General features: G+C 33.6%; 2 protein-coding genes across 2 annotated transcripts; one reads left to right on the top strand and one right to left on the bottom strand.

Moving 5' to 3' along the window:
- The first annotated feature begins 1,101 nt into the window (after positions 1–1,101).
- Positions 1,102–6,796, top strand: LOC105962951 (potassium transporter 25). The gene is made up of 10 exons (XM_088822937.1): positions 1,102–1,557; positions 2,802–3,027; positions 3,155–3,400; positions 3,502–3,555; positions 3,635–3,685; positions 3,803–4,063; positions 4,221–4,273; positions 4,406–4,526; positions 4,621–4,875; positions 5,545–6,796. The coding sequence occupies exons 1-10, from the start codon at positions 1,510–1,512 to the stop codon at positions 6,633–6,635; spliced, it is 2,406 nt and encodes an 801-aa protein (XP_088679063.1). The 5' UTR covers positions 1,102–1,509; the 3' UTR covers positions 6,636–6,796.
- Positions 6,797–7,043: 247 nt separating this feature from the next.
- Positions 7,044–8,659, bottom strand: LOC105962924 (large ribosomal subunit protein eL42). The gene is made up of 4 exons (XM_012987269.2): positions 8,532–8,659; positions 7,773–7,952; positions 7,522–7,596; positions 7,044–7,399 (listed from the first exon to the last, which is right to left on the bottom strand). The coding sequence occupies exons 1-4, from the start codon at positions 8,532–8,534 to the stop codon at positions 7,340–7,342; spliced, it is 318 nt and encodes a 105-aa protein (XP_012842723.1). The 5' UTR covers positions 8,535–8,659; the 3' UTR covers positions 7,044–7,339.
- Between the last annotated feature and the right edge of the window lie 5,080 nt (positions 8,660–13,739).

Here is a 13,739-nt window from a genome sequence, read left to right on the forward strand (position 1 = left end):
ATTTAACGTCCCACTTAATACTATTTTCACTATCAACACGTTTCTTCGTAACAGAGATAATTCTGTTATTGATGGATGCCACACTAATTTCTCTAGTGTCAGAACTATTTTGTTTAGATGGACAAAATTACCCTTATATTAATATTTGATGTTTACTCATACATACATATGTTGTCGTGAAAAAACACAAATATATCATTTGTAAGAATAATAAAAATAATGTAATAATTGATATAAAATATAGATACATAGTCATGGTTGGAATAGAATAGTAAACTTTGACAATTGATATAATTAGAGTCATCATATATATATATATATATATATATATATATATGATGACTCATCTCCTAGTAAATAGTATTTTCTCTTTCCAAATCAAATTGATTGGATCCATTGAACTTGTACCTTATTAACAATTATAGAAATATTGAAATAAGTAGCAAAACATCTTGTGCTAATTTCAAAATGTACTTTAGTCAAGAAAGGAATTATTGCTTGAATCCCATTATTATTTTTGTTGTTCCTATAAGAAAAGAAGAAAACAATTTCCAATTGTTATCTTAAGTGGCTAGCAAGTTATAAAAATACCCAAATTACCCTTATCTGGATTGGTATATTTTCTTGCATCATTTAAATCGCATATAATAAATATCCGTAACCACTAATTATATCACTAAATTTATTTGATTACCCAAACTAAGCAAATTAAAATAATTGTGAAAAAAAACGTAATTATAGTATAGTTGGTGGGTAAGGAAAGTGTGACGCCTAACGATATGAGTTCAATCCCTCTACCAGTCGTTTATTCAGCGGACATATATGACCATGAATTCCTTTTTGAAAAGAAAATTCTAATTGTGAAATATGAGCAAGACGATACAAAGGCCAAGAAAATACATTTAATTATAGTTTTGACTCGTAATTAAGATCCCTACATAGCAATTTTGTTGGCACAAACATCACATTCAAATAATTTTACTCGGAGGGCAAATGAGGTATTTCGCAAAAATATCATCTGGAAACAGCAATTGCTGCTCTGGCAATATAACATATGTCACCCTCCAAAACTATGAACCCAAAAAAAAAAAATATTCAGCCGTCCAAGAAACCATTTTTCAAAAGCAAAAAACTCCGCCTACGAAATTCAAAAATAGCAAAGAAGATAGATTATCATGCATGCATATATATATATATATATAGATACAACACTTGTCAGAAAAAGCTAATCGGTACACATAAATGCGCACACACCCCCTCCCCTTCCCCTTTAATTTCCCCTCTCTCTCTCTCTCTTCTCTCTCTCTCTAGAATTCTCTCTCCCCTTCGTTTTGTCCGTCTGAAATTCCTATGCTCCAACGTTGTACCATACTATGTATTTATTGCCGGATAATTAATCCTTATTTTTATTTTTATTTTTTATTTTTGAGTAAAATCTTTGTTTAAAGAGATCAAAAATCTCTCCCATTTAAAAAAAAAATCTTCTTTCATACTTGTTTGGTGCGATCTATGGCGGCTTTGGCAATCAGTTCTGCGCCGGTTTCGTATGATTTTGGAGTAAGTTTTTTCTCTTCTCACTTGTTTCGAGTTGAATTTCGTTTTTTGCTTTGATTCTTTGTTTTCTCTTACGGTTTTAATTTTGATTTTTTTTTTATTTCTATTTTTTTTTGCAAATGGAGTGAACTGATTTTTGGTGAATTTTGTTTTTACCAATCTCTTTACTCTCTGGTTTTTGGGTGAGAGATCATGGTGATATGAAAAAGGGTAAATTACACTGCCACCCCTGAGGTAACGTTAAATTACGAAAATTCCCCTCATGTTTGGGTAATTACATTCAACTCCCTCAACTATGAATCTTCTTACACGTCCACCCTTATGGTGTTGAATTCAACAAAATCTCTTCTAAATTCTGTGGAATGTTCTTTAGTTTGTACTTGTTTTGAAGAAAAATGAAGTTTTCTGATGCACCACAATCTAATATTTACAAGTCAAGGGACACATCTTACGAGCATCTCCTTTCGAAATGTGGAGCTCGAATGGGGTTAAACGGATACAAATTGGAGAATATTTCACATAATTTAGAAGATTCTACTAATTTGACATTACAAAGATTTATAGTTCAGAAGTGGTTGTAATTACCCAAACTATGAGGGGTTTTTTTCCTTCGTAATTTGGCTTTACCTTAGGGGTGGCCGTAATTTATCCAAAATAATAAATAGTAAGTTCAATTAAAAATTATCATTTTTTTATTATTATTATTTTCTTTTTGCCCCTTTCGTCATGTTATTAGTATAATGCAGTTGTTCTTGATGAATGGAAGCTTTATCTTCTTATATAAGTGAATTTATTTCTCTTGTTTGGCAGAGTAATGATGATTTGCAAGATGAGTAATTTTTAATAATTTAATTAATGATGGATCATTTTCTATAAAAGTAAATCATCAGCTCGTAATTGCACGAGAGCGGGTTTTTACCCGGTTCGCTTATGTGGTTGCGGTCGGGTTTCTTTGTCAACAAAAATCAAATATAAAAAAGAAAAAAGAAACCATCAGCTCATAATTAAACGGAGAAATCTGGTTATAGAAAGGCATTGCCAGGAATTTATTACGGTGGAATATATAGTTAAAATCGATTAGTATGCCCGATAAATTAATTTTGGTTGGTGTAAACACCATTTTTTTTTTTTTTTTTTTATCTTTCTCGAAATAAATTATTTGATTATTTCACATTGCGTAATGCAAAACTTCTAGAACAATATTAACGGACGTCGAATTTCTCTTTATTGCATTGGAAAATGTGCAGAAAGAGACATGGAGGCAAACACTGATTTTGTCATTTCAAAGCATTGGAGTGATTTACGGTCGTTTGAGCACAGCTCCACTTTACGTACTCGAATCAATCGATTCGGAAGATATTACGTCTCCCGATGAAATACATGAACTCTTCTCGTTTATTTTCTGGACTTTAACCATCATTCCTTTGCTCAAGTACGCTTTTATCGTGTTGAGAGCTGATGATGATGGAGAGGGTATATATAATAATCTCGATTTTTTTAATTTTTTATTTGGGATTTAAAAGAATATATATTTTTAAATTATGTTGAATCTTGAAATTAATCGGGAAAAAAAAATCGTGGATATTTTCCCGCTCCGCAGGTGGTCCGTTTTCGTTGTATTCGTTGCTTTGCAGGCATGCTACGGTGGGGCTTATTCCGAGCAATAGACGTTCGGACAACATTTTACATCACGAAGAAGAAGAAAGTCCTTTCAAGGGCAAAATGGGAAATAAAGCTCGAAGGGTTATCGAAAAACACAAGTGCAGTCACTATTTGCTCTTGTTTCTCGCTTTGCTTGGTGCTTGCATGATGTTGAGCGACGCAGTTCTTACCCCTGCTATTTCTGGTTCGCTAATCGATTATCTTCAATTTTTTATTATTATTTCAAATTAATCATTGAAATAATTCGAAATGGCAACTAACTCTAAAATTCCTGTGCAAATCCAGTGTTATCGGCAACATCAGGTCTCGGACGATCACTGGCAAAAATCTCAGCTAAATGTAAGAGTTTTCTTGCAGTAATGTCAGGGGTAAAATAGTAATTTTTACTAACTAAAATTTATTAACTTTGTTATGCCAGTTTTCTCTTCGGATAGAACGAAAGACCATGCGGCAGAAATCTTGAAGAAATGTAAGTCACCGATTGGATTATAATTTTTTTTTTATTGTTTACGTTATGCTCACAGTAATTATCATAGTAAAAGAAAATCGAAAAATTCCTAAAATTTTCTCATTTCAATATTTCCAGATGTACCGACTCCCGCTGCATGCGCAATATTAGTTTGCCTGTTCACTTTGCAGCACCACGGGACAAAGAAAATCGGGTGCATATTCGCTCCAATTGTTATCGTGTGGCTTTTCTTGACCAGTGGATTTGGTCTATATAATATTATTTATCACGATACCCAAATTGTACACGCAATTTCTCCGGTCTATATGCTGAGGTTCGTTCAGAAAATCGATCTAAAGCACTGGAAATTACTAAGTAGCATTATCTTATGCATTGCAGGTTCGCTTCGGTCTTATTTTTTTTAATTATTATTAATTTTTTTTTTTAAATTACTATAGTATATTCGACTTACTTCAATATATTTGATTTTTTTAACCTATCTTAATCGGTAAGCACTTCTAAATCGATGTTTTTTTATGACTCGTTTTGTAACCAGGAACGGAGGCAATGTTTGCTGATCTTGGTCATTTTTCGAAGAAATCTATCAAGGTAGGATCATAATATATATATATATATATATATATATATATATGTGTGTGTGTGTGTGTGTGTGTGTGTGCGCATGTATTCAAGAAAACTACATTTGAGGATTTTATAATCTTGTTTCGATTTTTATTACAGATAACCTTCATCTGCTTCATATATCCTGTCCTTTTGTTGACTTATGCCGGACAATTCGCATATGTTTCCAAACATCTTGGTGCAGTCGACGCTTTCCACCTCAGCGAATCTATATCTAATAGTGAGATTATTTTTTTTATTCCCTTTTTTCTTCTCATTTTCCTCTATAATTGTTACTTACGATTGAAATAAATAAATAAATAAATAATTTTCAGGGGCACTTCAGCACGTATTTGCGGTGTTATCGTTGTTTGCTTCAGCTGTAGGAAGTCAGGCAACCATTACAGCTGGATTCTCGATAATAAACCAGTGTCAGGCATTAGATTGTTTTCCCAGGGTTAAAATCGTCCATACTTCCGAACAAATACTCGGCCAAGTTTACGTACCCGATGTGAACTGGCTGTTCATGACTTTGAGCATAGCAATCACCATCGGCTTGCACGATATTGCACAACTTGGAAAAGCCACAGGTATCAATGATATTTTATTTGCATTTCTAAAATAACTATAGACAGTTATTCGATCCAAATATTTCCGATTTTTTTAAAAATAAATTTTATTACGAATTCTGAAAGTTCCAATTTTCGATTTCTCCGGATTCTTTTATTGGAACTGAATTGGAATACTTCTTAGATTCCGTTTTCAGATCCGATTTTAATTTCAAAAAATCCAATTTATTTCGAAAATTACACATAATATCAATACCCAATTTCGAATTTTCATTCCAATTTTCAATTTCTGAAATTCCAATTTCAAATTTTCAATTTCCGAAATTCCAACTTTTCAATTTCCGAAATTCCAATTTCAAAATTTCCACTTCCCGAAATTCTGGATTTCGAATATTCCAATATTTTTTTTTTAAAACGGGTCTGGAATTAGTTCTTCACTTCCGAAAAAATAGAATTTTTTCCGCAATCCAACTCCGATCCGATCTGTCCGATTTTGTAATCAAGTTTTTTCTCACTCCTATTTCCAAAATCACAATTTCCGATTTTCATTTTTTTCTAAAACAGAATTGGAATTAGTTTCTCACTTCCGGAAAAAAAAAAAAAAAAAATTCCCCTATTAAGACACAAGATACAATTTACATAATATAGTTGTTTCTAAAAAAAAAGTCCAACTTTTTCCGAAAACGACAGGTTTGGCGGTTATTTCCGGCATGATAGTGACAACCTGCCTAATGTCGCTCGTAATCGCACTCTACTGGGAGAAGAGCCTCTTCGCCTCCGCATGTTTCCTCGTCTTCTTCGGCTCAATCGAGGCAACGTACCTCTTCACAAGCCTAATGAACTTCTTCCGCGGTGCGTGGTGCCTAATCATCCTCTTCCTCTTCTTCACCACTATAATGTCCGCATGGCACTACGGAACCCTAAAAAAGTACCAATTCGACGTCGAAAACAAAGTCTCCATCGATTGGCTAACAAACTATAGCCCTAGCCTCGGAGTTTCTCGAGTGCCCGGTATAGGGTTTATCTACTCCGATATCGAAATGGGGATTCCCGCCTTTTTCTCTCACTTCATCACGAATTTACCGGCTTTCCACCAAGTGTTGATTTTCGTCTCGTTCAAGTCTTCGCCGGTGCCTTATATACCTCATAACCGGAGGTACCTTATCGGGAGGGTGGGCCCACGGGAATATAGGATATACCGTTGTATTGTCCGTTATGGGTACCGCGACAGTGTGAGAGATACTGACGATTTCGAGGACCAAATTATTAGCTCGATCGGAGAATTTATCGCGAGGGAGGAATACGATTATGAGTCACTAAATTCGGCCGAGGGTAAAATGGTAATTTTGGGGAGTTTAATGGAGGACGGAGGAGCGGCGTTGATTCCCGTTGAGGAGATGGATTCGAGCGTGTGCTCCCCGATTGTCGGAGGTGGGAGCGAGTCGCGGCGGAACCTTCTAGAAGGTTCTTCTGGGAGTGGCAATAGTGATAATCGGGGTGGCGTTAGTAGGAAGAGGGTCCGGTTCATGTTGCCACCGAAGAGTCCGCAAATGAGGGATTCGGTGAGGGAGGAGCTGCAGGAGATTATTGATGCTAGGGAAAGTGGGACCGCTTATTTCTTGGGGCAATCGCATTTGCTTGCGAGAAAGGGGTCGAATTTGTTGAAGAGGTTGTTGATTATGGTTTATGTGTTTCTTGATAGGAATAGCAGGGAGCCTCCGGTGGCGCTGAATATACCTAACGCTGCTTTGTTGGAAGTCGGTACGGTTTATACGATTTGATGAAATCGGGTTTTTTGTGTATAAGAGGATATATACATATATGTGTGAGGCTTTGTGTCTTGTTATAGTTTGTACTTTATATATGTGCTAATCTTTTGATGAATATTTTGGTTTACAACTTTACATTATAGACAAGGTGGTGGTGGTGCTCATGGTTATTTATTTGGACGCTAGATCCATATTCATTAGGAAACTTAGGCCTCGTTTGGTTGGTGAGATTAGTCGTGATAAACTAAATACTAGGACTTTGTTTGATATTTGGTATCTCAATAATTTGTCAGGTCAATCCGCAAATATTATTTTATCAGACATGTTTTTTATTGAATCATGTTAATGTTTAGTAGATGTGGGATATTTTTTTAAATCTTACACAATCTATACTCATACGAGACAACACACTCCCGCACAACGAACAAGATCCTCCTGTGTTCAATTTTCCATTCAACTAGATCTGGCAGACACTCGGAAATGTGTCCTAATATTCGATGTCATCATTGTGTATACATAGTACAGTACCAATGCAATAAGATAGAACAGAAGAAACATAGAATGGAGAAATAAACAAGATCCTATAATGTTATTCCATCGAGACACTTAATCCAAGCGCCGAAACACAAAAACCGAAATACATCTGCGTCTGATATTTTTAGCTACGACGGCAAAGTACAAAGCTAAATACTAAGGTAAAATGCAAAATAGAACACCTAGAAAAGTGAAGTTCCTTTCCCCTTCTTATCTCCACCAATTTCAAAGTGCTTGCATCTCTGCAAATAAACCAGAGCCAATCCAATAATACAGTAGTGAGAACACAACACAACAGAGACGAGGTATTATTAATTTAAGACCAAAAAAGAAAATCCAAAAACGCGAAAAACGAAACACTAACCTTGATAGGGTGCTGGGAACTATGTTTGCAACTTTGGCACTGCAGCCTTAGCACAATTTTCTTAGTTGTCTTGGCCTAATCACAAAACACAATAAACTCAGTCCTTTAGTTCATCTACACACACCAACATGGGTGTGTGTGCTTTTGTGTGTGAATGAATGAATAATAAAAGTTCAATTGCCAAGGATCTCGTTTCAATTGTGGATTAAGTATTATTAAATGAAAATTAATTATAAAATAGAATGTCTCACCTTCTTGTGGAAAACGGGCTTCGTCTGTCCACCATAACCAGACTGCTTGCGATCATAACGTCGTTTCCCTTGAGCGGCTAAGCTGTCTTTTCCCTTCTTGTACTGTGTGACCTTGTGCAAAGTGTGCTTCTTGCACTCCTTCGACTTGCAGAAGGTCTTCTTCGTCTTTGGTACATTCACCTGCAATAAGAAAACCGTAAAATCGATAATAAATAATAACATCTAATGAATCCAGTAATTAATTTCTGTAAAAAATGAATTATGCACCAACAAAAGTCGGATAATTTGACACAAACTGAAAATACCAAATCCGAGTTACAAATTCAGGGCGTTTTGCTCGATTCATTTCGATGAGATGAAATCACATTCGATTCGAGGCATCGTCGATTCAAGAAAATGTTACACGAGTTCAAATCATCAACCGAAATCAGTAGCAAATAAAATTCAAAATATTGATATCAATCCAATTACAATTCAAAACGAAATCCTGTGGCGCAGCAGCCCAAAATTTAATTTTTTTTTTATTTTTTTTAAATTATCAAATCTGAAAACCAAACAATACCAGGAAATTTGATTAATGCCAAGGTTTCTAAGATCCCATAACAATAACGAAAATACCGAACGATCGTCTACACTAAATCCACTGAGTTAAGCATGAACTCTACAAATTAAGAGCAGTGTTTGATAATAAAATTACGAAAATGATCTGAAAATGAGCAGAAATTGTGTGAAGCAAAGGTTTTAAATGAGAATGATTACCATGGCTGCCGGCGGAGAGGAGAGAGAGAGAGAGGGCGGAGAGAGAGCGGAGGGACGGAGAGTGATGTTCGATTTTCTGCAAATGACGACTGAAAACCCTAGGGGCCTATTTGTATATGAAGGATATAAGGCCCAAATTATAAGAAAACAAAAATGGGTTAAATAGCGGGAAAATTACATTTTTACCCCTCAAGTTTGTACTGATTTCACATTTGGTCCCCCTATATTTACAAAAAAACACTTTTTGTCCATCATGTTTCAATAATTCAATGCTTTTGGTCATTTCTGTCAACTTACCGTTAGTCTGTCAGGTAAGTCATTGATGGGCACACGCTTGATTCCGTTAGTTTTGACGTAAAATTGACCGAAAAGACTAAAAGTGAATTTTTGAAACACGAGGGACCAAATGTATTTTTTGTGAACATGATGGACCAAATATGAAACTAATGCTAATTTGAGGGACGAAAACTGTATTTTTTCTGGTAAATAGCACTTAGAACTCATGTGGTTTGGCTTTTTACACATGACCATGTAGTTTGAACTTTATGCACATAATACCCTCGTACTTTTAATATAAAACACATAAAACCTTTTGTGGACAATAATCATGCTCATTAGGAAGAAAAAATATTTGAAAGTATAAGGGGTTTATGTACTTATATTAAAATTTAAAGGGGTCATGTGCTATTTTAAAATTTCAAGAGGGTCGTATTCCACTTAGTTCAAACCACACGGAGGTAAGTGCTATTTGCCCAATAAAAAGTCGCTTACTAATTCCTTAATAAGTAATTTTATTTTTCAATAATTATTTAAAATGAGAGGGGTCGTGTTTTTGTAATTTCGGAGTTTAGAGCGAACAATGTTGAGGCCTAATGTCTGACAACTAACAGCAATGAGCCACATTGATACCAATTTACAAGTACAGGGGGCAAATCGATGCAATCAAAAGTAGAAAAAGGTAAAGTGATACCGAGCCAAAGTACATGAGGAAAGTGAAATTTACCATTTATTTAATATTCATCTAAAACTAACTAGGAACAAATCATTAAAATCACCAATTATTATCTAATTAATCATTCAAATCCATAGCTACTATGATCAATCTCTTCCACCCTCTGAGCCATGGTCGAAGGCTAACGGAGCAGTCGAAGGACCAGAGACACCAGCTAACTCCGACACACCGTTCTTGCATTTCCTAATACATTTTATTACATCACAAAAAAGCTCGTAATGACATGTTTTCATACAATGTTTGTAGCAACTCCAAAAACTATCCGGCTGAATACTTTGTGTTGCCCATGCCGAAAATAGCATCGACATTACTACTACGACTACTAATTCAACTTCCACCCTTTTGCCAGCCATAACTATTTTCGGTTTTCTTTTTATTTTTTTATTTTTTATTTATTTATTTATAGAACTTGAATTATTTTTATGTCAATGCAAGACTATCCGTACGTATATATAGTGGTCGACCTAGAAGAAACTTAGATGTAGACCTGACCACGGTTCGGTTCGGTTCGGTTCCGGTTCCGGTTCCGATTTTGGAGGAACCGGAACCGAACCGAAAAAATCCGGTTCCTTGCGGTTCGGTTCCTAACCGGTTCCGGTTCGGTTCCCGGTTAGAACCGGTAGAACCGCCGGTTCTTAATAATACTTTTTATTTTTGTTTATATATATATATATATATATATATATATATATATATATATATATATATATATATATATATATATATATATATATATATATATATATATATACTTTAAAAACTTAAAAAAAAAACAGTTTTATAAATAGTTTTTTTTTTTTAAGTAGAAAGTATATTTAAAAACTTAATTTTTTTCTTAATACGTAAATATATAAATATATATATATATATATATATATATATATATATATATATATATATATATATATATATATATATATATATATATATATATATATATAAAGATATATACAGAGATATATATATATACAGAGAAAGATATATATAGATATATATACACGGATATATATATACATAAATATATATACAGAGAGAGATATATATACGGACATATATATATATATAGAGAGAGAGAGAGAGAGAGAGAGAGAGAGAGAGAGAGAGAGAGGGGAAGAGAGGGGAGAGAGAGAGCTAGGAAATTAATTTTTTTTTTTTTTTTTTTTAGAAAAACCGGTTCAAACGGTTAGAACCGCGGTTCTAACCGTCGGTTCCCGGTTCCAAAAATGAGGAACCGGAACCGAACCGATTTTTTCGGTTCCGGTTCCGGTTTCGGTTCGGTTCTAAAACCGTTGACCCCGGTTCGGTTCGGTTCCGATAAAGTGTATTCGGAAAATATTTATTTATAGAATCTTGAAGATTTTCTCTTGTGACAAAATTATTCAAGCGACTAAGCCTATTTGTGAAAGAATCAGAGAGCATCAAATTAGGGGAATCTTCGATTCTCTTATAACTCCCACATTTTTAATATGGATAAATTCCATTCCTCTCCTTATACTTTGGCTCGATATTACTTTATTCAATTCTACTCTCGATTGTATCATTTGCACCCCTATACTTGAAAAATTGTCTCAATGTAGCTCTATGTAAGACATTTAACCTTGACACCGTTTGATTTAAACTCTGATATTATAAAAACGCCACATCTTCCTGTTTAAATAATTATTAAAAAAATAAAAAATAAATAAAAAAATAATAATAAAAAAACAAAAAATAAAATAATAAAAAAATCAAGACAACGAGAAAACATAGTCCACGACGCCAACCACAATTTATTTTTAATTCTTTTTAATAATTTTTTAAACTGGGAGGGCTGACTTTTTTTTGTGATTTTCAAAATTAGATCAAACGGTGTTAATGTCAAAGGTCTGAAAACTAACGGCGATGGCCACATTGAGACAATTTTTCAAACATATGGGGCAAATCGATGCAATCGAGAGTAGAAGAGAGTAAAGTGATATCGAACCAAGGGAGAACGTGAAATTTACCCTTTTAATATTTGTTTACATATAGGGTTGATATAAGACGTCCCGACGCCTCGCCAAAGTAGAGAAAAAATCAAGTCAAAATTATTTTTATGGATATTTCTAGAGAGCCAAAAGTACTATTACCGTTTTTATTTGCAAATTTTCCCAAACTTTATTTAATATTTTTGACATGCATTTATCATTTAAGCTGATTTTTTTTCCCATACGTTTACTGTAATGAAATAATTATTTGTAGTTATATTTTTTTTATTGTGCTCCTAAAGTCATGGTCCACCAAGTATGTACACCAATGTTGTAAAAAGCGGTAATTGGGTCGAAGGGGGTCAAACACCGACTCACGATTAATCGGTGTGGCGGTAATTAATTGGAAATAAATCAGTTTTTAAAATTTAATATAATATATTTCTAGATATTATTTATAAATACTCAAAACATATATATAAAGATATTTAATTAAAGTTATATCTCCATTATGTATATATCCTAATAACATAATAAAAGTTGAATAATAATACAATCATAATACATAACTATCTTTTTATCTTAACTTTTTAATATTTTTTTAACATAAATATAATTTCTAAATACTCATAATTTTATTAATACAAAAAAAATCATACACACACTAGGTGCCAATTTATTATTGAAAAAAAACACATAAAAGGATAATACATACTCAATTGTCAGCAATTGAATAAACAATTAAAATCTTTTAATTTATTTTATTGAATATTTCTTCGTCTTCAATCTCTTCCACCACCACCTGCGCCGCCAAGAAAGACGCGGTTGAAGGCCGATGGTGGGGCCCCCGACGGAGAGGCGGCACTTGACGGGTGGTGGTGACCACACTCGTATTTACAATATACGTAGTCACAAATAGGATCACCTTGACAGTATTTCAAGCACTTCAAAATACATGTAATTATATTATTTGGTTCTATATTCTTTTTGACCGCCGATGCAGAAAATAACAGCGCCATCACCACCACAACGCTCAATACAACTTCAATCTTTTTGCCAGCCATTATTATTAATTTTTTTTTATTTTTTTTATTTTTTTGCAATTATGATTCTATATAATGGCATGATATATGTATAAAAATTTATATTTGCAAAAATTATCTAATTTATGTAATACGATTTTAATGTAACTTCACAGCATTTTTTTTTTACTTTTCTTACTTGGTAAATGAATTGATATATTTACTGTATAGGTTGATTTTCACACATTTCATTTTAATTACCAGTCGGGATTATTTGAAAAATAGTAATTTCATATCATATATATTTTATTTTGTGAATTCAATATAATTTATATATTGGTAGTGTTATTAATAAGATACCAATTTGGTAATTATTTTATGGTAACATTTATCAAGGAGATAGTATGTTTATAATATGGGGGTCATAATCTAACAGATATAGAACTTTGTTGACAAATAAATATGTTATATTATTTGATTTAATATTTTTTTTTTCTGGAGTCATAGAATTAGATGTTAATTATTTGGACATCTAATTCTATGACTCAAAAACAAAAATTACACTAATAATAATAATAATAATAATAATAATAATAATAATAATAATAATAATAATAATAATAATAATAATAATAATAATAATAATAATAATAATAATAATAAGGGTAAATAGCATTAAACCACCTAAACTTTTTACGTTTTTGCGGATCACCACCTGAACAATTTTTTTTTGCACGAGTTCACCTGTACTCAATTAATTGTGCCACTTTGCCGTTTTTTGCCCGTTTTCAGGTCATAATGACCGGTTCTGGACACACGCGCGTTGCACATGCGAAATCCAAGGGCATTGTTGGCTTTTTCATTTTTAAAATTGAATAAATGTAAAATAGAATAATTATTAAAAAAAAAAAAAACAAAAGGGTCTTCGTCTTGTTCCAATCCCAGAAGAAGATCCACCACATATACTGTACTGCTGCTGCTATATTTTTCCCTAATCATCACCATCATCAGACCAACAACAAGAAAAACGCTGCCGTTTACCCGCCGGCAATCAGCCGTAATTTCACATAGATGAACTCATCAAGGCCAACGGCGTTGGCGGCGGCAGACCATATCCAACCCCCCCATCCTACTCATCTAACTCACAATTTTCATCAACCATTTCTCTCATGTTGCAGCCACTCACCCCGAGTAACCAGCCTCTTGCACAACCACCAAGCTCACCACC

The sequence above is a fragment of the Erythranthe guttata genome, chromosome 9, assembly GCF_056151865.1.
Source record: "Erythranthe guttata isolate IM_541 chromosome 9, IM_541, whole genome shotgun sequence".
NCBI classification, from domain to species: Eukaryota; Viridiplantae; Streptophyta; class Magnoliopsida; order Lamiales; family Phrymaceae; genus Erythranthe; species Erythranthe guttata.

Excerpts from the sequence above, each read along its gene's own strand:
- LOC105962951 (XM_088822937.1), top strand. The coding sequence starts at position 1,510 with ATGGCGGCTTTGGCAATCAGTTCTGCGCCGGTTTCGTATGATTTTGGA. Across the intron at positions 3,686-3,802 it reads GGCAGAAATCTTGAAGAAAT|ATGTACCGACTCCCGCTGCA; the intron begins GTAAGTCACCGA and ends CAATATTTCCAG. Across the intron at positions 4,064-4,220 it reads CATTATCTTATGCATTGCAG|GAACGGAGGCAATGTTTGCT; the intron begins GTTCGCTTCGGT and ends TTTTGTAACCAG.
- LOC105962924 (XM_012987269.2), bottom strand. Across the intron at positions 7,597-7,772 it reads AGCCCGTTTTCCACAAGAAG|GCCAAGACAACTAAGAAAAT; the intron begins GTGAGACATTCT and ends TTTTGTGATTAG. Across the intron at positions 7,400-7,521 it reads GTTCCCAGCACCCTATCAAG|AGATGCAAGCACTTTGAAAT; the intron begins GTTAGTGTTTCG and ends GTTTATTTGCAG.